General features: G+C 35.4%; 1 protein-coding gene across 3 annotated transcripts in view; it reads right to left on the reverse strand.

Moving 5' to 3' along the window:
• Positions 1 to 271: 271 nt before the first annotated feature.
• FSTL5 (follistatin like 5) overlaps positions 272 to 26,592 on the reverse strand; it is a 291,423-nt gene continuing 265,102 nt past the window's right edge. For all 3 annotated transcript variants that reach the window (XM_074147435.1, XM_074147434.1, XM_074147433.1), the window contains one exon: positions 272 to 974. In XM_074147435.1, coding sequence (XP_074003536.1) covers positions 272 to 974 — 703 coding nt within the window. The remainder of the gene's footprint in view (positions 975 to 26,592) is intronic.

A 26,592-nucleotide genomic window follows, 5' to 3' on the forward strand; every position in this document is an offset into this window, starting at 1 on the left:
TATGATATTTATCATCGATTTCAATATTTAGTAATTTCAGTCAAACAACACAGTCTTAGCTAATAATTACTAAGGTGTACCATTATCAAATAGCCTTTGTTTTAGTAAATTTTATGTGGAAGTTGATTCAAATTGTGTTCAAGTCAAAGAAATAACAGGTATAGAAGGGTCTACCAATTTAAAATTAAAATTGTGTAAATATGAAGAATGGTGTAATTTAAGTGGAATGTATTGTAAAACTATTAATTTGGTAAATATGTTACACAGATCCTTATGCTTCTCCAACCCAAATTACTGTGTTGCCTCTCTCAACTTCAGTGATTTCACAATTTAACTTATTGAGCCGTCCATCCAGGATAAACAGAGATTCCTTGGAAGGGGTCATGAGATACTGACCAAAAAGGCCACTGTCTTTTATAAGACGGTTCTTACTGTTCCAAGGCCATTCACCTGCCTTGACAGGCTCCTTCAGACTCTTCACCATCTTTACCTTGCCAGAGAAGAGCTCCACAAAGAGAACATCAGTTTGTGTGCTGGAGCTACAGTAGACATTGTATTGATGAGCTTCAGTGAAGGATGGCTGAAAAGCTACATCAGATATGTGCAAATTAGTGTGAATGTCAAATGCATCCTGTATTTCTCCTCTCATTGTTATTGACTGGATCCTCATGAGACCTTTAGCATCGTCAATGCTGACAAGGTAGTGTCCATCTGGAGAGATATGTGGTGTGCCTGTTATGTCGCCATTGTATCCGATCACAGAATCAGTAACGCTATCCACTATAAGCTGCGGTAGGACAGCCCCAGTGGTATCAGGCTTACAGCAGATAAAAAAATATCCTCCAAGATGTGTATAAGCCAGTGACTGAGGAATGCAATTATAATCCTTTAAACTAATTGTCTTGATGTACGACATAGTTTCAAGATCAATTTTCTGCAGAACAGGTTCATCCTTATGAAGAATAAATCCAAACCTGGAAGGAAAAGCACAAAATCAAAGAAAGTCAGAGCTACTGTGTACATGACGAACAAATGAGGAAAGCCATTATAAGCAAAGCAGATGAGTTAATATGTCCAACAGTATATTGCTATATATCTCAGCTTCAGATGTTTCAGATACTAAGCAGTTTATAATACTTAATTTTTAGAGTTCTTGTAATTGTAATTTAGAATGCATCAAATAAAATGTCTAAAAACCATTTATCTGATTAATGGGAAAAGTTTTTTTTCCTTCTGACATAGGGGAAAAGGTAAACATTACTCTGAGCGTATCTATTCAGTAATAACTTTTACAAAAGCCAGGAAGGAGAAAAAGATTAAATAAAAATAGATAGTACAACACACATATTTTAATTCATTTCATATAGTTCTTCCACTTTCTTGGGAACACCAGCTCAACCCAGTGCTCATTGTTATTCAGATAATTATCTGAATCATCCTCATTTTAATTCAGTAGAAATGAATATTGTAAAAGGATTTAGGTTTATGCTTCCCAACTATTCAAGCCCCATATTTCTTACAGTTTAAATGACCCTTTATGCTTTTCCATACATCAAGGAATTTTCACTGAATAAGAATAATATGGCTAAACTTTAAAATCCTAGAACTGAATGTTTATAACATTTTAAAAATAAACTATATGACTATTCTCTAATGTTAACGTACAAGTTCTGAATGCACAATCATTTGACTGTATACATGCAAAACCCACCCCTCTAAATATTATGGAATCATGTGAAAGTATATTAGTTTTGCCTATAATCTAAGTAGCATTTACAGCACTTTTCCCAAACAGCTGTTCTCCTTCGGCACATTCCGTAACATAACATTTTCCTCTGAATCTTTGATCCTCAGAATAAAGCTTCATACTGATATATAATCTAAAAATACCTTTCACATCCTGTTGATATAAAGCACGACAGCCAGAATGTTCCAACAATTGAGTTGACAATAGCACAAGATTTTGACACTATACTTTGCAACACCAATATATTGACTAATCAGTGAACCACCAAAGTAACAGGCAGAAAGGTTTCAGGACATTGTTCAGCCAGTTCCTCCAATATAAGACAGCGTGAGCTATATTTGCACCTCCTACTGAATTGATATAATTGATACATTGATTTTAATTTTAGCCCCACCTTCCAAAATCCTTGCATACTGCTTCAGTATCATAGGATCACAGAACTACACAACGATTTCAATTAGAAGGGACTTCTGGATTTCATTCGGTCCGACTCCCACTCAAAGAATGCCAGTGTGAATCAGACAGCCCACAATTACGAGTCGAGCTGATTATGAGATAATTTTTGTCTTTGATTATCCGGTCACTTATAAATATAAGTAATCTGAATTAAAATGTCTTGGTCAGAAAAAGGGTGAGTGACCCTTTACGAAAGTTATGTCAAGATAACTTGACAATTACTGCTACTTTTCACAAGGTCTGTTGTTCTGTCATAGAAGACGACTAGGATCATCAGGCAGAATTTTTTTTTAGCTGTTTTGGCCATCTTATAATAACCTTTTCTTATTCTTTTTGGGCAAGCATAAAGTCATTGATTCTTGATTTCTTTATTATGTAGTAAACATTTTTTGGTCATGAGAAACAAACTTGTAGTGTATTATGTACAGAATGATCCTGTAATAGAAGAGGTTAAATAGCAAGCAGCATTTTTACACTTCAAATGTTTATGGTATAAGTCAGTGTTAAATAACCAATGTTACACACATGCGCAGTGGGTACAAAAGGACAGTGGAATTAGCTTATTGATTGTCTTTTACATAACATCCTCCAATGTAAAGTAACAATGAGTGAACTGTCCAAGAACGTTCACAACATTCTGGACAAAGACTTACACATATCTGCTACTTAATCTCTACTTCTGCAAAACAAAAACCAAAACACCCAGTGCATCTTAAAAGAACTTTTTTCTGGATGAGAATTGACTGAGATCTAGACATTGTCATCACTGTTGGTTTAATATCAATTGTAAAACAAAACTGAAATATGTACATTGCACTAAAAAATCAGAAAACATAAAACCAACAAAAACAAATACAGAAAATTGTTAATGTTATACACAATATAAACTCAGCCAAATTTCTTGACCTGACAAGTTTATTGTGTATACTCAATCTTCAACTATTTCTAATAGTTATGTAATTCCATGCAGACTGCTGGCTGAGTGGAGGATAACCATGCCCCTGCAGAGGGAACCGTGGGGTGATCTCAGCAGGAATTCATCCTACGGCTTATATTTAGCATGTACAGGTGGCAGGTTAGAAAACACAGAGAAAGAACATGGAAAAAAATGGACATTTTCCTGTGCAAGAAGATGGTTGATACAAGCAAGAGAGATTGGGGTATTTTTAGAGAGAGAAACTGCATACATGGGAGAATCTATTTTCAGATATACCTAAACATACACAAAAGCAATGATGTGATTTTGAAAATCCCATCAGACACCATCTATATGATTAAATATATAAATACTTTTGCAAGTTTGGCCTATTGTTTTCAGAAACTGTATTAAACAGTTAAAAAATGTTTTCTGTAATAAATCAGTTATTTAACATATTTGACACATATTATTGTATATGTGGGTCTATTATATATCATGGTACATTTACTCAGCTCAGGAAAAAGACTTAAAATTTTGCTGTATGTTTTGAGGCGCACTCTAGTTTCTATCCCACTTGAGACAAAACACAAGTAATTAAAAAAACCAAAAGTAATGAATTTTAAACTATTTCCTACCACAATACAAATTTAAGAATCTAAATAAATATATTTTAAACTGGATAAATCCTTACACAATTGTTTTCATATATCACATGTCAACCTGAGAAACAAAAAGAAAAACTCTTGTGCTGCTTACAAATCTATTTATTTTAAAGATTATTCCAGATGATGAAAATGACCCTTTCTTTCTGAAGTAAAATGTAAACGCAAAACAAGATTAGTATCAATTATCTAAATCAGCAATTCTTACTTGCTGATTTAAATCACAATTAAAATTAAGTATTTAAATCAGTTTGATTCAAAGAAACCTGCCTTACTCATGAGTACTTGATTAAGCAGTGTTAATGTTCAATTTATGTGATATTTTTGCACACAAATGTCATTGATTTCAAGAGGAATATATAAGTTATTAACCTTTGCTTCTCAAATATTATTCCCAGCATGATATTTTTTGAACCACAGGTACACTCAGCTTATGTTAACTTTGGTTGCATAAACCCCTTGATTACCAAAACAGTGAATATATTCTCTAATGTTAAATTAAAGATAAGGACTTACATAACTTCCTTTAGTTTTACATCAGTTGAACATGTGGAAGGACTCAAACTCGACAACTAGCTTCCCCACAGTGGAGGATGCTGCCACTGCTTTGTCCTCCAGCTTCTCATTACCTGGTGGTACCTTCTGCTAGACAAATCCCCTAAATTCTGCCAGCTAAGAAGATTGCATAAGCATTCCCCAATGCGTGCCACTAAGATGAATTTAGTTACTGTGGAATCATTTAAATGCTTTAAATAGTGTCTGCTGATTAACCTGGTTGGTACAAATGCAATAGTTTAGGAGCCAGAGCAAAATGTGGGTATAAACTTTCCCACTAGTACAGGTAGATTTAAAATAAGGATATTTGTCTACAGCAAGGGACTCCAGAGCTTCAGGGTTAATCACATCCTTACTGTAGAGCAAATTAGCAAACACATTTTAAAATACAAACCAGATGATAACCTATTCTGTCTCAAGTATTTCAACCACAACTTTCCAAAGCATTCTACTTTCTTGAGCAGATTTATCTATATCTTTGTAACATTTAGTTCCCAGTCTGTAAGTCACAAGTAAAAAGCTTACAGTATCTTGGATAGATTGGTCTTGCAATTTAAATAGTGGCTTCAGCTTTGGTAATTGATTTTACTTGAACTCCAAAGAAACTTGCTTCGAGATTGCAACAACCTTATCCTGATGTTGTATTTGTTGCACTCAGGAGATATACTGTCCCTTGCTCTGAAGCCATTAAGATACTTGATTTTATAATCTCCTACTGCAGCAGCTAATCTTATATATTCTGATCAACTACACCTGAACATCCATTTACAACGTATCTTACTTTTAAATAGGCAAGGGGCAGTTTAATACATTTTTTTTACTGTGATTGCTCATTTTCTTAAATCTTCTCAGCTTTCTAGACTTAAAATTATTACAAGTATCCATGTTATCCATTGTGTCCTGCTCATTTCTGAATTTGAAAACACAGCTTTGAGATATGTGCTCCAGTCCTTTCTATAAGTAGCAATTTCTCTGGAAAAATATAATTCTACTTTCTGGTAATGCTAACTTGCTAAAGACTTTTTGTTTTATGATTTATTCTAGTTCAAACTTTAAAAACAAACTACGTCAGACACAGACTTGTCAGCCTAGAAGGTAATGTCTTTGAAGGTAAGTACACTAAAAGATCAGTTGTGTGAGCAGAATAATACACTGAACTTAAGTAGCAGTTTTTATGTACTGGTTTCAAAGCACTTCACAAATATTACAGCAAGTGAAGGACAAAGCTGAATGCCTTGTCTAAGGCTATATAATGATCCATTGGAAAAGTCTGGGTGAAAATTCGTTATCTATAATGATCCATTGGAAAAGTCTGGGTGAAAATTCGTTATCTAAGGCCCAACACATTTTCTAACTGACCATGCTATAAGCCACCATTGCAACTGAAATCCTAAAAAGGCAGCAAGTACAGACAACTAAACTATATCCTTTTGAAAAAGAATATAGGAAAGCACTTATTGTAGCAATAATATTTGTGAATATTAAAATTAGACAGAACTTTGGACCTGTGTGGGAGAGAATCATAGAATTGTCTAGGCTGCAAGGGACCTTTCAGATTATCGAGTCCAACCATCAACCTAACACTGACAAAAGCCATCACTAGACCATATCGCTAAGCACCACGTATACCTGTCTTGTAAATACTGCAGGGATGACAATTCCACACTTCCCTGGCAGCCTGTTCCAATGCTTGATAATCCTTTCAGTGTAAAAATTTTCCCTAATATCTAATCTAAACCTCCCCTGGTGCAACTTGAGGCCATTTCCTCTAGTCCTGTCGCCTGTGACTTGGGAGAAGAGACTGACCCCCACCTCACTACAACCTCCTTTCAGGCAGTTGTAGAGAGTGACAAGGTCTCCCCTCAGCATCCTTTTCTCCAGGCTAAACAATCCCAGTTCCCTCAGCCTCTCCTCATCAGACTTGCTCTCCAGACCCCTCACCAGCTTCATTGCCCTTCTCTGAACATGCTCCAGCACCTCAGTGTATTTCTTGTAGTGACAGGCCCAAAACTGAACACAGTATTTGAGGTGGGCCCTCACCAGTGCCGAGTATAGGGAGATGATCACTTCCCTGGTCCTGCCGGTCACACTATTCCCGATACAGGTCAGGATGCTGTTGGCTTTTTCAGCTACCTGGGCTCATATTCAGCCAGCAGTTAACCAACACCCCAGGTCCTTTTCTACCAGGCAGCTTTCCAGCCACTCTTCCCCAAGCCTGTGGCGCTGTATGGGATCGTTGTGACCCAATGTCCTGGTTTGAGGTAAAACAGAACTAATTTTCTGTTCAGTAATTTTTCCTTGTTAGCTGGGCCTCTTCTAACTAACTAAACTCTGAAATTAACGGCATATTGTCCAGAAACTGCTCGCTCTTATAGTGATAAGACCTGATAATACCAAGGAATGGTATGCAGAGAGGCCCTTGCTTATACTTATTGCTATAACAACCAAGGTCAGGTAAATTTGTTATTTGCCCCGTTGGAGGGTCGGAAGCGGAAAAGCGTAGAGGGGTCACACCTGTAGGGAGGAGCGGACAGGACAGGTGACCCAAAACTGACCAACAGGGTATTCCATCCCATCTGCATCATGCTCAGTATAAAAGCTGAGGGATCAAAGGGTCATCTCTCTTCCTTCAATGGCCGACATCTGAGGAGGACCCTGTCTGTTTGTCTGCCTTTGATCCCGATCCGAGCAATCCTGACTCCAGATCCGGAATCCAGCTCCTGTCCATCACCAAGTCCAGCCTGGGACTTTTCCCTTGTGCCTGCCGGTGACGTGATCATCACCCCGGGAGCTTGATACGGTTTTGTATATACTGTATATATATATATATTATTTTTTTTATTATTATTATTATTTCATTATTTATTAATATTTTCATTAAAGTAGTTTAGTTTTTTTCTAAACTCATAAATCTCTTTTATCTCTTCCTCTCCTCTCTTTTCCTTAGGGGGGGGGGGAGGGGCCATCTGTCGCTCTGATTGGTTAATCTGGTCAAAACCACGACACCCAAGTGCAGGAGCCGGCACTTGGCCTTGTTGAACATCATACCTTTGGTCTTGGTCCATCAATCCAAAAAAAAATCCAAAGTAGGAAGCTGGTAAACCTTCACGAAGGACCTGCCCTTCCCCAGAACCAGAAGTATGGCTGCCAAAAGTAATTTATTAGAACTAATAGGATTTTATCAATACTATTCAAACAATTCTTTCTCAGCCTGTTGTATTGCTTGTAACTTTTCAATGCCCCAATTTTAATTCAGTAAAGCTGGACTAAAGTGTAAATAGTCAAACAATCCAATAATACAGATGAAAACGAAGTGGGGAAAAAATAGTTTCAAAGCTGCCAATCTTCTTGTATGTAAAAGGATTTGGCAAGCTGTGTGTTTGATATATTTATTTGTCTGCCTGTGTCAGTGAGAGCTGTGTGGCTGGGGTTTTGAGAAGCTGAACAAATCGAAAAAGAGATCTGTTTGTTCATGTGCCTGTGAGGTTTGTGTGGCTGCTTCTTAGTCTATGAGAATTGTTAGGCAGAGGCATAAGGATGGACTAAGTAGTGGAAGCTCTGGAAGGAAGATACAGAAGGGAAAAGGGGAACTGAAGAAAACCGATAAGGAAAGCTAAGGATTCCATGTCTGATAAAGTAAACAAACCCGAAGAATGAGAAATTATACTTTTGTTACCTGAAGATGAGGAAGTATTTTCGAGGCCACCAGCAATTGAGGAAGATGATAAACAGCTTTTTTATAGGAACATATATCTGTCAGGTTAGATAATTTGTTCCTGATAATTTTGAAAGAGTTGACTAGCTCTTAACTTTTTAATAAATCTCAGAATAACAGGAAAACTTGGAAAGTCTAGAAGAAGATTGTTGAAATATTCATAATATAAAGCCAGGTATCCCAGCTAAGCAGAATAGCTTGATGCATATCCCAAGGAAATAATAAAATAGATAAAATGAGAACCAACTACAGAAAAACATGAACATAATGCAGTCAATATGGGTTTATGGAAAAATGAACTTTGTCAGACAAACCCAATTTAATTTTTTTGTTAGAAAACCTTACTGAAGGTAACTGAACATCAGGAGAGCACACCTTTCTTGGAATAAAACCTGATACCTAAAGGAAAAATAATTTCTCTGCAATAAAAAGTAGTTGTCAATGCAGAATCATCATTTTGCAAGGAAGTTTTGCTTCTGCTTGGTACCATATCTAATACTTCACAGTATTTATGTTATTTATGTTGTTTTATTTCTGCTCTTCTAAAAAGGAATACTAAAAAATTAGGGGCAAGGAAAAATCTGAAAATTATTTGAGGGATGGAGACAATGACTTTAAGAAATAGTCTGAAAGTCCAATATATTTAGCTTATGAAAAATATAATTCAGACATGACTTATTTACAACATATATATACCTGAACAGAGAGGACATACTGTTTAGTAACGTTGTCTTTAATTTCACAGAGGTATTATAGTAATGATTGCAGACTGAACAAGACAAATCTAAATTAGAAATAGGTAATTTTTTCTAAGAATGGGGATGATAAATAATTGCAACAAATTACCACAGGGATGATGAATTTTCTTTGGTGGGAATCTCCAAGTAAAGTCTATGCTCTTTTTTGGAAGATTTGGGCAAATCCATGCAGATGTAAATTCAGAAATATCAGATTCATTATCTGATCTCTGGATGACTATTTGAAATGCTTAAAATCTATGGCATATACAGAAAATCAGAGAAGATGTTCTTATGGTCTCTTCTAGCCTGTGAATATATGAAACACCATTTTTTGGCTTTGTTCATACAATCAAAATTGCAGAAGTACAGCAGATTTTAATGTTATTCTACTCAATTATGCGATGCTGAGATTTTAGGAAGCAGCCAAGTGTTTCCAATCTCATGAAACTAATTGTGATTTGATGCAATCAAATGTATGAGCTAAGGCTCATACACACACACACAAAAAAAGTAGTATGCAGAGGAATTTGTGTTTCTACAGGCCTGAGGTTTAGATGCCACTTTTACATCCACTGTATAGAAAAAAGATGTTTTTTAAAATTAATTTACACAGTGTCCGATCTTAATTAATTGTGAATTTCACATGTGAGTTACTATTAACTTTTACAATTACTGATCTTTCAAACACACACATATCTCCAAAATAAACGTCCCCCTTGACAACACGTTGATCATTGGTCTCCAAATTCGGGAAGTTTGTGAATTGCTTGTTTGATGTTACAACTATACAACTACAACAGCTATAATTTCACTTGGGAAGAAATATGTTCTAAGGCTAGGATGGTCACTCCTTCGAGGTTTATTGATCTAAATGTAGAAGATCATGGTGGACAGGTTGGAGGAACAGTGATAGATCACAGAGACCTGCTTCAGAACAGTTACCTGCTTGCACACAGCAATGATCAGTCACATATAAATTTTAGCTCACTGTCCAATCACCTAATTACTGCCTTCTAACCACCAGGTCAATCTATCTGTTGTTTCCTTCTGTCCAGTACTAAGAACCTTCCCAGCATGCCAGTATCAGATTATTAACTCGGCTTTCATTGCCAGGTTGTCCTTCATCTTTCTGATGAGAAGGCAAGAGCAATTGTAAAAAAATAGTACTTACCAAACTTGTCAGAAAATAGTATTACAAGTCATAAGATTAATGGCAGTTTTGGATTACCCACGTTAGTAGATTGGGTGACCCAAAAAAAGCTGTTGTAATAAAAGAGGGTGATTTACCAGAGCTGTAACAAAATGTTGTCCTTCAGTGGTGTCTATAGGCCCAGTGTAATAGGGAGATTTCACAAAATTGATATTAGTAAGAGAGTTTTGCTGGAGGTCCCAGTAAACCACATCAGTAAGTGCATGGGCTGAGCTTTCACCATCCTCTTTTTTTTTTTTCCGTTCAAAGTAAAGCAAAGATATTAAATCTGAGTAAAGAAGTCCACATTACTACTCTATGTTTCATTCTAATATGTGGATAGCCAAACTCAACCCCCAAAGTACCATAATCTTAGAACTTTTCAAAAGCATTTAGTTTTCTAAAAGAATCAAAAAATACAGCCATTCATAATCACGTCATGAAGTTGCATCTGTCACCTACGTACTGTTAGCCTGGGTTTGATACTTGAGAGTACCTTCACTTTTCCCAAATGATTTATAGAGAGATGGTGGTATATTTAATGCAAAGTTTCCTCTCATATAGATTGATATGCAGAAGCCTCCCACTGTTGATAAATCCGTGATTAATATTTATGAAAATCTCAACCCTCATGTCTCTTCTATGTAGTGAAACCATGCACAATATCAGGCAGTATAAAAAGGCGTTTGTCAAAGTGCATACTGGGATCCTGTGCAGCTCAAGCCTGCAAGACATAAGAGGAAATCTTCACATTTCCAGTAATTTATTTTACAGTTAATGCAAGTGGGAATCTGCAGCCTGTGGGCATATCACTCCAACTGGAGTACATGCTAGAACTGTGAAATCTGAGATTGTTTCTTTCTTCACTCACTCCATATGAATAAATAATAAAGATTTTAATCCCAAATTTTTAAGATTTTCAACCATACAATGTGACAAACAGTTAAGAGAAATAGAAATAATAATACTTAGCAACTCTATAGCACTTTCTGTACGCGTAGCATACTGGGTTTGGCTGGGATGGAAATTTTTTTCATACCAGGCTATATAGTACTGTATTTTAAATTTGTAAACAAAACTGTTGATAACCCAGCAATGTTTTCGTTATTGCCGGGCAGTGTTTGCACAGCATCAAGGCCTTCTTTGTTTCTCACTCTGCCCTCCCCATGAGTAGGCTGAGGGTGGGCAACAGGTTGGGATGTGACACAGCCAGACATCTGACCCTAACTAACCAAAGGTATATTCCATGCCATGTAACATCATGTTCAACAATAAAACTCCTTCTAAAGTAGCTGTTGCTCCTGCTAGGTGGGGGCTCAGCTGCCAGCTGGGGTCAAACCAACACAGGGAGTCATTAATGTACCATAAAAGCTAATGAGCTTCACAGTACCCAAACAAAGGGAATCTGAGGTAGTTAAGAATGACTTGTCCAAACTAACTTAAAAGAGACAGGAAGAATATCCTAAAAGTTGTTAATTACAAAATGCATTTAAAAAAAAAAAAAAATGAAGTTAAGTTCATGGATGAGTGCCTTATTTTCCTAATTTTAATGAAAAAACCCACACACATATTTAAAAGTAGGATAATTATGACTAAGTTAACAACATGTTATAAATTATTACTTCTTCTATATTCTCACAATATACTTTCACAATATACATATACAGATTTTTTTAAAGTATTTTTAAAGCATTTTAAATGTATTTAAAATATGACATTTCGGTCCTAGTTTTATCGAACTGTAAGCCTGCATGTAACACAAAAACAGTGAACAGTAAACCCATGAATTGTATCATTTTTCCCCCCAAAATGGTTATCATAATTATCACTATCCTATTTCCATAACTACTGTAAAACTGTTAACCTGAAAACTCCCATTGCCAAGCTGACAAACAAAGGAATCTATATAGCAAGCCAGATTAACGCTCTACTCCTTTCTCTTTTGTCAGAGTATCAAATGTCTCAGAGTATGAGAAATCTTTCAACAAGTGGTTTTTGAATAACTTCCTCACAGGAACTTGCCAATCATTGAGAAGTAACTTACATCATGAACCATGAATGATAAACTCGTATTTTAAAAGGTATTAATTTTGGAAATCTTACTGGGTATTATTTTCATAAATCCACATTACCAGTTTTTACAAGTCTTACTCTCGTCTGTCTTATCACATCTATTTTTCACATTATTTTTCATGAAATTTACATCACCATAAATTCCATTGTTTGTGACAGGCTTAAAGTACAAAAACAAATTATCTTTTATTATAAACCCTCACATGGCACAAAACAGATGACCTTCACTTATGAAAAAATGTGCACTGTAGAGTATGTTACCACAACAGGATTTATATAGTTAGCTCCCTTTCACTGTCCGAAACACTTATTGTATCATTGTCCTTTAAGGTGGTGAGCTACTTTCAAACCAGATCCAATCCCCCTGTTACTGCAGAAAAATAGTCATTGTGGTTTTGAAAAAGTAATGTTGGCTCTATATAAAATTCCTGTTAAGTTCTTTATCAAGTCCATTCAGCCTAAGTAGCTTTGACTATTGCATAGCACAATGGGAATATTTTGCTTTTGAGGAATGAACAAGAACTCCTTTTCCTCTTAAATATCTCACTATTCTTATATCTTTGTTACATGACTGTTCTTTCTATCTATGCCAAAAATGGTTTGGATGTGATTAAAGAATCTAAAATGTGTGCAGCTTCCTGCTCTGTTTTCTGTGGGTTTGTTCCCTAATAAGAAGTTAGATTTCAATAAATTAATTACAAAATGTATCATAGAAATATCATTGGTAGAATGTGTTATGCATTGGTAGTGGTAAATGAACTGAAAACCAGAAACTTGGCTGAAATCTTTAGTGACTCACCCAGTTCTATAGAAGGACAAGATGTCACACTCATGTGCATGACTCCCCATCTCTTCCCTGTAGTACCTAAGGGAAATTTTTCCTATTTTCTAGTATTGGGCAAAGGCTTAATGAGAAACTTATTTCCAATGCCAGAAGGTTGGTAATTATTGCCTGAACTGCAGCAGTGCCAGACTCTAATATCCCTTTCCATACCTGGAAAGGGTTGACATGGTTTTCAAACCAAAATACGTATCCATTACACTAGGAGGTTATATATTGTCCAGAGCCTATTCTCTGAAGGCAGCTGATACAGCAATAGGGCAAACACTCACCTTTTGAGTTATTTTATTTCATTAATGTAATGTTGATTCAAACTGACAAGGATTCTGCTACCATTTTGTTACCACTGTGTAAAGGCGTGTGGCAAAAAATCCTTAAGCATCTAAGAATTCCCCTGTCTTCAGACCCTTCTTCTGTCATCTAAATCCTACAGGACAGAGGGAGGGATAAGAGGGGAAAAAACCTCCACCGATGCAGTGCTGAGACTGCATGAAATAGGACTCTTACATACTTGCAGTTTACTTACTCCCAATCTGCAGAGTTTTAATGGAGGTGTGTATTATTTGATATAAAAAGTGCATGTGTTACATAACATAAATACACATACATATGTATGCGTATATAGCAGGTATATTATCTCACTTTGCAGTTGAAATATAGGGAGAAAAACATGCACTAAGGCATCCATCCTTTGACTGTTTTTAGTTCTAATACCAGAAGTGAGTAAGTAAAAATAATTTTTGTCTCACATATTCTGGGCTTCAGTCCTAACACTCCACTGCTCCTTTCTGTGCAACCCAGTATCTTCCAAATTTGCCTATAAGGAACCCACTGATGTTTTTTCAGGTCAAATGAACCTTGGAAGTGATGACCTTTCCTTGTCCTCTCAAGGGATAAGCATGCTCTCTCCAGTTAGGGTTAAACATACACGTTTTCATGACACAGGTAATGCATTGGATAGTTGAATACTCGTATTTCAGTATCATACATCGCTTAGAACAGCAGTGCTAGATCTGAAGCCACACAGAGCTCAGTTTTGGGTGGTTCTGATATGGAATTCAAGTAATACACCTTAAAATTAAAAAAGGTGTACTTTAGATGAAACACACATGCATAATGAGTACACAATGAGCCACAATGGCCAATGCAATTTCAAGTATTGTATTTTTAATAACCTGATATTTTCATCAGTTTATTAAAAACTGATATATGAAGCAGGAAATAAAAAATAACAACAACAACAAAAAAACCAAACCCATAGCTTAACCCTATCTTGTCCAGAGTACATAAAAATATCGATCTGTTTATAATTACATCCCCACTGCTTTGAAATACCCCCCCCCCCCATATTTCTGCAGTCCTAATCAAGCGCAGTTGATTCCGTACTCTGTGATCATATCGGTGGGCAACAAGGAGGTTGAAGAATTGCCATTATGAATGTTTAGCCTCACCACAACTCCTCACTACAAAAATCACTCTCCATGGGTAGTATTCCTCTCCTGCAGATGTCTACATTTCTATGCATAACTATGCATGTCTGCGTATGAGTTAAACATCTAAGTTGCTTTTTTCACCAGCAGAGATCTTATCCATACACCCAACAGAATCTACAGAATTTAAGATGGCCAGTGCCAGAGCCCTGTAGGGAGTGAGCAAAACTGCCTTCTAGACTCCACTCCCTGTATAGACTGGATCTCCATCAACTATAGCAGAAGATAGACAGCTTACACACACAGATACACTGTATTTTCATACCTAAATCTAGGTGCCTACAATCTGAACCTCACAGTCACCATAAGCATTCTAGCACAAAGAAAGCATAGTATCGAAAAACAGCCTTACAAAAATTTGCACAGATTTGGAAAATTGAAGTTTAAATGACTAACACTATATCAAGATGTGAGTAAGAGCTACAATTATGCTTGAAATGGGGTTGTCTGTTTCTCCAAGCCATTATAATAAATTCAGGTATCACACAGCTGCAGAGGCTATCAAAGCTGGCCCTTATGGTCAGAAATTAAAATGACTTCTTAAAGGAGCAGCTAGCACTGCTACGAGTGCCTGGATAGAGAGAAGAATGTTGTGTAAGTCTCCATGCAAACCAGAGCTAAAAGGAGAGAGCATGTCCCTCCCAGAATTTCCAGGGATCTCTGAAGATTGTTTTCACAGCTCTCAAAGGCTAGCTTTAACAGAAACCCATTAATTCGCTTTGCTTTCCACAAAAAGTTTATTTTTCCAACCATAACGACCAACTTCAATATTTTCTCAAGGGCAGTGCGCCATCAAAAAGACAAATAAAACCTCTTCAGAGTCTGCCTTTCATTTTTATCTTCTTAGGGTTTTGCAGAGCTCTAAGAATTGCATGCAAATCTTATAAGTGAATTTTCTGAAAGCGACTTTGTTTATCACTGTACCTTAGTGAACTACATTTTCATGTCACTATTAAAGTATTTGCAATAATCTGCTAGAACTAACGCCATAGTCTAATGCAAAATATCAAGATGGAATAATATCATATGACTTTTGATATCACTCATTCAGACATTGTATTTGCAAATTATAATATTTTTCAAGAAATACTAAATCTAATGGAATACGGCTAGTAATCACGCTACATTTTAAAACTGTAAAAGTTTTTAAAGTTTAAGAAATTTCCTGGTTTTAAACTTTCAGTTCATCCTGTAATAATACTGCATCTCCAGTAGTTATTCAGACTGAAGGATAATATTGAGACCTGTAGCTACAAAAATAAGTAAGATGCAATCTTATTTTGATGGGAAGTTCTAGTCAAGTAAAGTAGGAATTAATAATGTACCAGATATTCCATATAAAGTTCCAAAGTCATGTTAATTCTGACACTGCATCTTCAAAATTGTTTTTGCGAGGTGTCACTTCCCCCTCCCCCGCTTCAGAGCGAGTTAGTTTGCATCTCCTATGCACAAAGAATAGCCAAGCAAGATGCTACTGTGGAGCTGCCAACAAGTGGTAAATTAACAACCTGGCTTCCTGTATGTTATTTTCTTCCTTTAGATAAGCCATATATATTTCTTAATAGTGTAACTGCATTCATTACAAAAGAGGAAATATCAAAGCACTGGTTAAAAAGACAAAAAAAGAAAAGCTTAAGAATTTTTTTTCCAATAAAAGAGGATAAATTTCATTATCGTTTTTTTTTTTTTCCCAAAATTAATATATTAACATAAACATGTATTTACTGTTGAGTTCAGAAAGAATCACAGAATAGAAGATGATGATGATGTAAAACTTGATGTCCGCTTTCCTTTTTGTTTCTGGCCCTACATCCACAGGTTACCCTCATGAAGTCAATAGACATTTTTTAAAGAGATCTGAGATCAAACACTTAAAGAAAATTATGTTCTTGACACAGAAAGCAAGTGAAAGAGAAGAGAATTAGATGTGCTACAATCAAAATTATCTGCACAAGAGGCAAACAGCAGTATTGTTGTACAAAAGAGAAATTTTTTAACCTGTATAACTTAATTCAAGAAAATAATAATAAACATTATCTACTTTATCCTGAGTGAAAAGCATTTGTGTTTAAAGCCACTCAACATTCTATACATTAGGGACTATTTTTTAAAAAATTTGTGCAAAAAAAATCAACCCAGGAAGATAAAGCTCTATTTACTGTGAAGTTTGATCAAATCTGCTGACCAAAAGTTATCTGGGACTTAAAGTAAATTCCGTTAACTGCCGATGAACAGTCTGTTAGAGGGTCAGGGTAGACCCTGATCCTATAAAAAGCTTCTAATCTGGCAACATGGAAAAGTATTACCATTGAAACAAAATTCTAAAATAGGAATGTGTTGTAATATACAAAACATTTTTTCTGATGAACTGAAGTTATCCACAGTAGCTCTGAAGAAGGAAATATTAACAATTAAGAAAAGGAAAAAGGAAAATTGGTCTAAGAACTGGTTTTTTTAGCTGTATGGCTAGGTTGCCTTCACTGGTCCTTCAAGAGTTCATCACCAGCACAACAAAAAAAACCACGCACTTTTCCCTCTAAGGATTCTGTAGGAACTTAACATACAACACTGCAACCATTATTTCCTTTATTAAAATTACTCTTCAGTTTATATCCGTACACAGATGATTCTAAGGAAACCTGTTTACACCATTTTATTTTACTTGCATTCCTACCATTTAAGTAATCACAAAATTAATTTTCATTACTTAAGTAATTATAAAATACACCATTTCTTTGTTATTATCATTTTCTAGTACATTGCACAAATAAAATATTTACCCCTAGATAAAAACATTTTTCATTTTGGAAGTGTTTCTGATTTCAAAAACTGTCAGCATTGCAAGGGAATAGCAGTCTTCCCCTCAGGATTTAAAAAATTATTGTTGCCTAGAACAGTTCATTTCTGGCAGGTTGCTGAGAAAAGACCTTTCTTTAATTTCTGCAGTTCAGAAATGGTTGTTTGACGATAACAAAAGGCTAAGTGGATTTTGCCCAGCAGCTACTGCTCATCAGCACAAATGGTGGCTTTGTTTTGGGTACTATAACAGTCTTTGACCTTTGCAGTTTGTTGTCCTAATTTTGTTCCTGATGGGCTTTACAACATTAAGAACACTTGCTTCATATTCTTGTTTATAATCAGAAAAGGCTTTTTTTTTCTCCTTCCTTGGTATTTGTATATAACAGCATTAAGCACAAGGCATCTTCCTGTCTAAAGACATATTTACATTTTGGATAACATCTTGATAATTCTCTATTTTTGTAAGTGTTTGTGTGTGTGAATATAAATATTCACACACACATCTGTAAAAGATTTTTGTCTTCATCAAGTTTATTTATTTACTTGTTGCAATTACTGTAAATGAAATATTTTAAAACGCCTCATAAAAAAGATAGAAATAACATTGGCAGCAGTAATGCATGACTGATAGTGCACCTGGGAAATATTAACATAGTAGTGCTAAGAAATAGGAAAGGGTAAAAAGTTGGTAAAAAGAAAAAAAAACTAAATTAAAAAACACAGAACGGAAAGTTGTGGGGTCACTCTTATGGAAAATGAGTAATTAAGACCACCACTATCAGTTCTGTGAGAAGAATGAAAAGGTCAGTTCTGATGAAGAATGGAATTTGATGGCAGCTCTCATTTTCTAAAAGTGTTGACTACTTTGTTATACTCTTGCTTGGGAAGAAGTTCTGAGTTTTGAAAAATTCAAAGTTTTTGAATTTTTATAGACTTGCACATTAAAAATATCTCATCTGTACCTTTCCATTTCAATAATATTCTCTCACCCAGAGAAGTTGTGGATGCCGCATCTCTGGAAGTGGATGGGGCAGGCTGGATGGGGCTTTGAGCAACCTGGTCTAGTGAGAGGTGTCCCTGTCCACGGCAGGGGGTTTGGAACCCGATTATCTTTAAGGTCCCTTCCAACTCTAACCAGTCTATGATTCTATGATTTAGAAGAAAAATTTGTCTATACAATAACAGGAATTCCCTGAAATTTATAAATTATGTGGGAGGAAAGAGGAAAATTAAGTTATAGATATAACTTGCTTTCAATGAAAATCGACATTAATTTTATTCTTAATTGTGGATGCAGATTTAGGAATACCTTTTTAGGATGATAAATGGATGTCAGTAGAGGTCTAATCCATCAGAAGTCATATATGCTTCACAAGTTTACATGATAAAATTGTTACAAAGAAATATGGGTCTTCATAGAGTAATTCAGAAAGGAACTTAATATTCAACTGTAACATCTATGAAACCAACACTTCTAGATATATGGGAGCAGATTCTCATAGTAATGATAAAATTCCTGATTAGATCCTAAAATGTATTTAAATAGAACAGGGATGGATACAGCAAAGGCTGGGAGGGGGAAATCCCACAAAAGGCCTGCTGTGATTCACAGGGGTGATAACAACTGCTGAACACCACCTGAGAGACCTGATTGAAAGGGAAGTGATCTTTATAGAACATATTCCAAGATTTCAGAGACTGACATTCACAGATTTGTTGTGGAAGCACTGAAGATCTTTATTCTCTTTTGCTATTGCTTTGTACATATCTCATAGAAGTGAACATGTTCTCTCTATTTCCATTCTCAGTGAGGGAATTCAGTGTGTAGAGGATTAAGTTGGATGGCTAAGACCACACAGTCAATGATAGCCAAATATACTAAAATTATTCTTTCTTTCTCTTTCTCAGAACATACTGACCATAATTTAGAAAAATAAGGATATCAAGAACTTCAAGACAGACCATGGAGGGAAGAAATATTTCTACAAGGGCTTGAAGGAATCCTGACAAGTGCTATGTTCTTAGAATAAAGAGATGTCCTCAAATTAAGCTTTGTGCTCAGAGCTTGAATTTGAATAGAAAAATTTCCATTCCTAGACAATAAGCAACAGAGACAGGAATGAATATTATAAAATAAATGATCTTTGAGTATTAGTAAGCTTTCAGTAATGGACAATAATGGAAGGATAGTTTCTAAGTTTATCCTACATCCTATTTAATAAGATTAGCTCTAGACTCTCAAAAATGAGAGCTACAAATCTAATGCTGATGGGCCAAAGTGAATGACATTTTAAATACCATCAACAAAATCCTCATTCTTACTGTGATAGTTTTCACTTTGGCAGAAAAGTCCCAAGTGATACAATCTTTCAAACGTTTACCTGTCGGACAGACTCTATGCAAATTGTCTTCTGTAACTCAGCTGGATAATTGTGTGTTTAGAAGAGAAAGCTCAAAATTTCTTAACTAAAGTCCCATATCAATAACAAAAATAGCATACTGTCTAAAATACTTTTAAAATTATATTCTTATTTGTGACTTCTATTTTTATTTTTTTTTAAAATGTATTTTATTACTATTTCAGTTTAAGATTTCACTTGCAGAGCATTTAAGTCACCTCAGTAGAGATCCAGAGGAAGGAAATGGACTGTCATCTCAAGTCCATGTTGAACAATATCTTCAAATGATCCATGTGTAAACAACAACCGGAAAAATTTCCCCATAGCTGATAAGATACCATGTTGGCTTCTTCAGTTGTCTTTTCAGATCTTGCTGGAAGACCTGATTTGTTTTAATATGTCATGCATAGTCCAGGACTTCTGATAATGTACACATTTAGTGTACATCTGCACAGCATAGAGATAAATCCTGAATTTTAAGGGTACTAGTGATGCAGGAGTCTATGAATTGTCTGAGGGCTCTCTTGTGGAACACTTGCAATGTGTTTATACAATATACTTTTTAATTATTGCAAAGTGTTGTCCAATAATTACAGTGTTCACAAGAAAATAATCCAAGAAATTTTAGGACAAAGAAAATCCCCTTAATTTCTAGGTTTTTGTAATACAGGATCATATGAAACAATTTGTGTTATATCAAAAAGGAACGTATTCTCAGCAAAAGTGTATTTGTAGTCTTGGCAGCAAATGTATTTCTCTTTCTTGTACCTTGTAAGGAAGGAGAGCTAGCAATTTAATAAAAAAAAATTCACTTCATTTTTAAAGCAATAAAAGTCAAAGAAAGGGTAAGCTACACAGACACAGTGAACAAAAGACATTCCTGAAGATGGTCCTAAATGTCAGTAGAAGGTAGGACAGGATTAAGAAGATGTTGCACTCCAGAAAATGTGGTAACATCAAAGTAGGCAGATGTCATATGGAATGCACAGCCAAATTTATCTATGCCAAAAGAAATAGTCAGCACTAGTAGAAAATGAATAATGAGGTAGAGATAAGGACTACAAAGGTGATAAATTACATATGTCAAAACAGTCTCAAAAGATCTTTCTCTTCATTTTAAAAATGAAGTTCACATACTGTTAAAGCTGGGGATATGAGAATATTCAAAAGAACAAATACTGAACTTTACCATAATTCCTTTCTCTCTTTTTTAACTAGTGACCGAAATTAAGAAAATATGAGACTGAACCCAAAAATATTTTTTTTATGTAAAAATATGATAAAATATTATTTTTGGCACATAAAAGCACCAGAAATGACATTTTTATTGAAAATGTAGGATTATCATGGGAAAAGAAATCAGGCACGTCATGGTAAGTTGCTGTGTTCTGATTTGTAGATAATACGGGAGGTGGCAGTTGGTGGTGGTCGCTCTGTTAAGCAACCTGTTAAGATGGAAGTTTGTATATTTTATCTGCAAGAAAATGTTGCATGGTGACAGTTGGGAACTCATAGAAGAAATACAGACAAAACAGTCTATCTGTGTAGATTTGGAAGTTTCCTTAAAGTCTTTGATTCATACGTTCACACAAGCATCTCAGCTTTGCTAAAAATTAAAAGCTAGGTTTGTAACATAACGTCAAATAAGAAGGCTTAAATATAATGAATAAAAGTAAATTATTCTAAATGTTTAAAGATAGAAATGAAAATTTCCGAACAAATTTTCAGTGTTCCAAAGTCACAGATCTAAAACATACCACCTTTCTGGCAGCTATCAAGAAAATTAACTCCATCCAAGCCAGACCCAGCACAATTTTTTTTAAACAATTGTGCTCTGGTAGTTTGTTAGCAAACATATAGAAAAATGGTTAATTACATAATTTTAAGATGGCCTTAAAGTTAATAAATTAATCTTTATAATTTCGTTTATTTGGAAAACCAACGAGTAATTAAGCAGAACTAAGATAACTTCTAAGCACTGGATACAACAAATTATGTGCCATAATTGCAGGAATTAGTTTCTTCTTATAGTTGATTACATTTTTATACATTTCATTGTGTCATGTATTTTCACATATTGATACATGCTGAATTTTTAAAAGCAGATAGGTACTTGGAAACAGGTACAACAGTTAATGATAACCATAATAATGGTTGTTTTGGCCACTTCAGACCGACAGATCATATTACGCCAAAAGTAAATATTCCTGAAATGACTTCTGCACATGCAAAATGCAAAAAACTTACAGTCTGAAAAATATATACAATTTAGAAAAACTCCCCTTTGCTTTAATAAAGTTGACTAACTTAAGCAAGATTCTGGCCATTTCCTGAACTAATGGGGAAAGACAAGTAGAACACGAGGAATTTTCCTTTACTAATGCTATAATTTTATACTTCTACAAAGGCTGGCAGCAATCTTATATTTCAGGTAACATATGAAGGGAATTTTCATTTCTAAGTAGCCATACCAAAGTAAAAATGTTTTTTGATATAATCTTTTTTGCTGTTAACAGTTGGCATTTTTAGTTTGAGAGTTTTGTGAAGTTTTACTGAAGCTACCTAAGAGGAAAAGACTGGGAGCATGAGTTGAATAAATTGGTCAAACAGCATCTGGATTGTACTGTCAGCTGATGTGGGAAAAGGCATGCAGGATAATTGATTCTAGAAACAAGACAGTTTTCAAGACTGATTTCTTATATGTGTGTGAGTGTGCACATACGTAAATATATATTGCAAGGTTAGAAACAATCACAGATTTCAGTGCATTATAAAAAAATATTTTTATTTTAGCCACATTTAAATGTGCATTTATTATTTGAATTTCATACCACTGAACTGAAAATTAACTTTAAAATATTTTCTCCATTAATTCCAAGTTAATGGAGACCTGAACTAAAAGGTGTCCTAAACACCTCAGAACATCAGGTCTTTGCCAGATTTCAGTGACAGAAAATCTTAACTGTATTTGTGGAGTGCTGGCAGTTACTTCATAACTTCTGTAGGTGCTTTTCCACAGATACAGTTGGCAATCCTTAACCACCTAGCACATTTTAAAGCCTACAAACACAGGTCCTTTTGAGCTAGAATATAAGACTGGAGCTGAAGGAGGATACAGATGAAGCACAAGTATGGGCACATGACATATCTTATACGTATGTAAAGGATTGGGAGTTTCCTAGTTTGAAGAAATATAGTGGCTACTTTTATGGACTCCTAGCTTTTTGGGCGGGAAGGTGTGAACAAGAGGGGGAATGAAGTGGAAAATATAGGTTTGATACACTAAAGAGTACCTGCACATTTTCTAAAGAGGCATTTCTTTCAACAGTAGTTGCTGTTGCCAATGGTGGTAGCTGAACAAAGTAAATTTCAGAGCATTTAAACTGTCTGAACTGAATCACTCAATCTTTCATTCTTCATATTCCCGCTGGAGCAAAGATGCTGTGAAATCCACTATTTAAAGCAAAAAAAAAGATGTAAAAAAAGACTTTTTACTGTCTCCCCTCCATGTTTCCCAGAAGTTCCTATGACCTCCTTTTCCAAAAGCAACACATTTATGGACCAGAAGGGTCCTCTTTTTGGGAGGCAAATACATGGACCAGGGAAAGAATGACTACAAGGTTTCCATTTAGCATTACTCTCGCAAAGATGCAGTGTACACAGTGGGAGACTGCAGAGTGAACCCCTATTCCAGATGGACCTCCTTTGTGTGCTGTGCTACCATGTACAATTCATTGATCAGAAAATGCAATTACTTTCTAGATCTTCTCTGTTTGCCGTGGTACTACTGAGCTTCTATCGCCGATTCCTCAAGCTTTCAGGTTATTTCCCCTGTATCACAATATATGCTTGTAGCTTGATGACTAAGAACTGTTTCTAACTTTCCACTCCCCTAATGTGCCTTATTAATTGAATTTGTAAAATATTAAATTGCCTGTTATCCAGATTAATGTAACCTCTTTCGTTGATGCTTTGTCTACAGTTGACTCAGTATTTACCACTTCCATTGTGTGACTTGAAAATCACTGAACATAAAGTTCTTTCTGATTATGTAGGACTTTGAAGCAAAATAATAATAGTATTTTCTGTTTGCTTATTTGCATAGAAATACTGAAAATGCTCTCACAGTCCTTCAGCTACTTCACACCTCTGTAGGGGCTTAAACTCTGGAATGAAGTGTGAATTTACTGAATCACTACCCCACATGGGTTTCATTTAAGAAAGTTCACAGGAATGCATTGGCAGCACATTCCAATTACCTCTTAAAGAAAAGCTTCAGGTTTGGACTGTTTTGTGCAAATGAATAAGGATAATTTTAGAAAGACTGCTTCCCCTATTACCATACACAACAGAGAAATAAAAGAGAGAAAAAACTCAAACTGAGACTATTTTAACTCTATTCAGATCCTGAGCCATCTCACCAGTGAGTTGATTGCTCACTCTCCCACTTGTTAGGTCAGGTAACTATATGACATTTAAAGTACTTGCTAAAAGATTAAAACATCTAAAAAGTTAGAGTTATTCCATTACAGTGAGTTCATTTAATATTGGTTTTGAAACATTTTACTGCAGTGTAATGATAGACCTTAATTTATTCCAATTATCTTTTGTTCACTTCGATTTACGAACAGTGGAGCTGAAATAATCAGCCCTTTTGCTCCTTAGGCTTCCAAGAATATATTTTCATGAGTATTGTACAAGTAATTTTTTTGCAGCCATCACACATACTAATTGCAAACGTCTATTTTTATGACAAGGAATGGTATTAGCAGACAATTAAGGACAAGATCATTGGTTGCTCTGAACTGCTTTGGCACAAAAAATAGTCCACAATAAAATTTTCTTCTCAGTAAATGTATAAGGCCAAATATTGAAAATGTATATACTCAATTCTTAAAGGTGCATCTACAAAAGGAATAAGCTTTGTATACATTTTCCCGAGTAATAACTGAAAAAATGCCCTTGGGATTTGCACCATTTTTTATAGATTAATATATCTCATCCTGTCTACTTTTGTGGCCCCAGTGTCTGATAACTTTTCAACACAACTGGGGGAAGGAGAAGATTTTTTTTCAAGCTGTGTGCATTGAAAATATGTGCATGACGGCACCCATGAAAAACAATGCTTTATATTAATTCATTCTCTTGTTATAATTCAACACATATTGGCAGTGAGTGCACATCAGAGGTAAAACAAATCCTATGATGACAGCAGGACAAGCTTTTTTCAAGATATGGAAGTTGAACTTATAACTTCTTCCCTTTGAAATCTTCAGACTTCCAACAGCAACCCTGGGCAAACTTCTTTAAGGCTTCTTTCTATTAATAATTATTACTGGTTTGTGCCATAGCCTCTTTTACATTGACTAGGAAGTTTTGTGTATTGCTGTACAACTAGCTGCCACAGGAAACTCATGAAAAGCCACAGGAAACTGACTTCCTCTAAGCTTGCATTTTAAAAGTTTTGTGAGAAAAGGAAGGAACTTTGTTTCCGTCATGACCGAATGCAAAGACATGAGACAATCCCTCCCCTAGAGTCAGTAGGTGAACTACTCTTGTCAAAAAAACACATAGAAAGTCACCTGCATTTTGAGAGACTTATCATGGGGAGCCAACCTGATCTATCTGCAGCTGAGGCTCTCCGTACAAACAGGGATTTACTCTCTGGAAACATCAGTGGGGCGCTCTACACATCATTAGGGGGGTAATTAGTAGATTTTTACTAAAATTAATATATATTGTCTTTAAATATATATATTTATAAACGGTTAGCAGTTACAAAAGCATTACAGCCAAAACACTGCTTGATTTCTAACGGTGTTTGACTGCACAAAACTCTTTCTCCATCTCAGCAGTGGAAGGAGATAATTTGACTGGAACACAAAAGAGAGGGAGACACCTCCCCCCAATAAAAAAAACCTAACTGATAGTACTGAACCTACCACACTTCTCACCCCAAAACTATAAAGTTTCTTTTCTTGTCCTCTTCTGTATACATATCAACTATTCACCGATTATAAAAGAAGATTTAAAAATAACAACAGAATTGGTCTACTCTTCCTCTACTTCTTTTGGCTCATGCCTACTTAGTTTCCTTAGCTGCTATTTGGATGGCTCATCAGAGCTGCTCAGAGCATGAATGTTATGCTTGCTGGTCATCAAATAAAAAAAATTATTTGCCCTGACTCCTGCTGTACTGTAAGTATAACCAAATATTGCCTCAGTCTGTGTTAGGAAAATTCTGGGAAAACATTTTGGTTTTCCTTGGGATTAATTATTGTTTACTTCAGAGCAAAATTTTTAGTACCTCTGCAAATGTCCAGTCTGGGGGAAGTGTGTCCTAAATTATCTGCTGCCCAAGAGAACATTAAAAAGTGTGGAGTTTCCTTTTTTAATAATGGGCAGCCCATTTCCATTTCTATATATAAAAATAACCCACATAGGTAAAGCAAATGTATAATTCCATCACTTTTAAAATAAAATTAATTTGCTATGTTTTAAATACATATATATGTATTATTAGCAATTAACATTTTAGATGTTATTAAAAAGAAAAAATTAATGACCCACTTTAAATTATTCACCTTATTTCTGTTCCTACATATCAACAAGCCTACCTATCTTTAGCTTCTTTCACTTATTCTTTACAGTTATTAATAACTGATTGGGCAAAACATACAGTAGTTGGTAATACAATGTAGATGGCAGTAGATGGTTTGTGTTAGCTGTAATGAAACTTAATTCATACTTTTTAGCGGTATGCCTTTTTTTGCTTAGAAATGCCTTTATTCAGACAGAAAGTTTGGTTCTGGATGCTAATTTGGTATGCCATGCACACCCTGTCTTTTGCTCTTTCATGCAAAATTTTAGTTTACAGGTGACAAATGCAGCTTGCTACATTTTCCTAGAAGGGGCGGGTGTTGCATGGTCACAGGTAACTGATTTCAAACAAAGAGCAAATAGTGCCCTTGAGCAGTTAACTACCCGACCTAACTCAGCCAGTAGGG

Source organism: Numenius arquata, chromosome 5 (assembly GCF_964106895.1).
Source record: "Numenius arquata chromosome 5, bNumArq3.hap1.1, whole genome shotgun sequence".
Taxonomy (NCBI): domain Eukaryota; kingdom Metazoa; phylum Chordata; class Aves; order Charadriiformes; family Scolopacidae; genus Numenius; species Numenius arquata.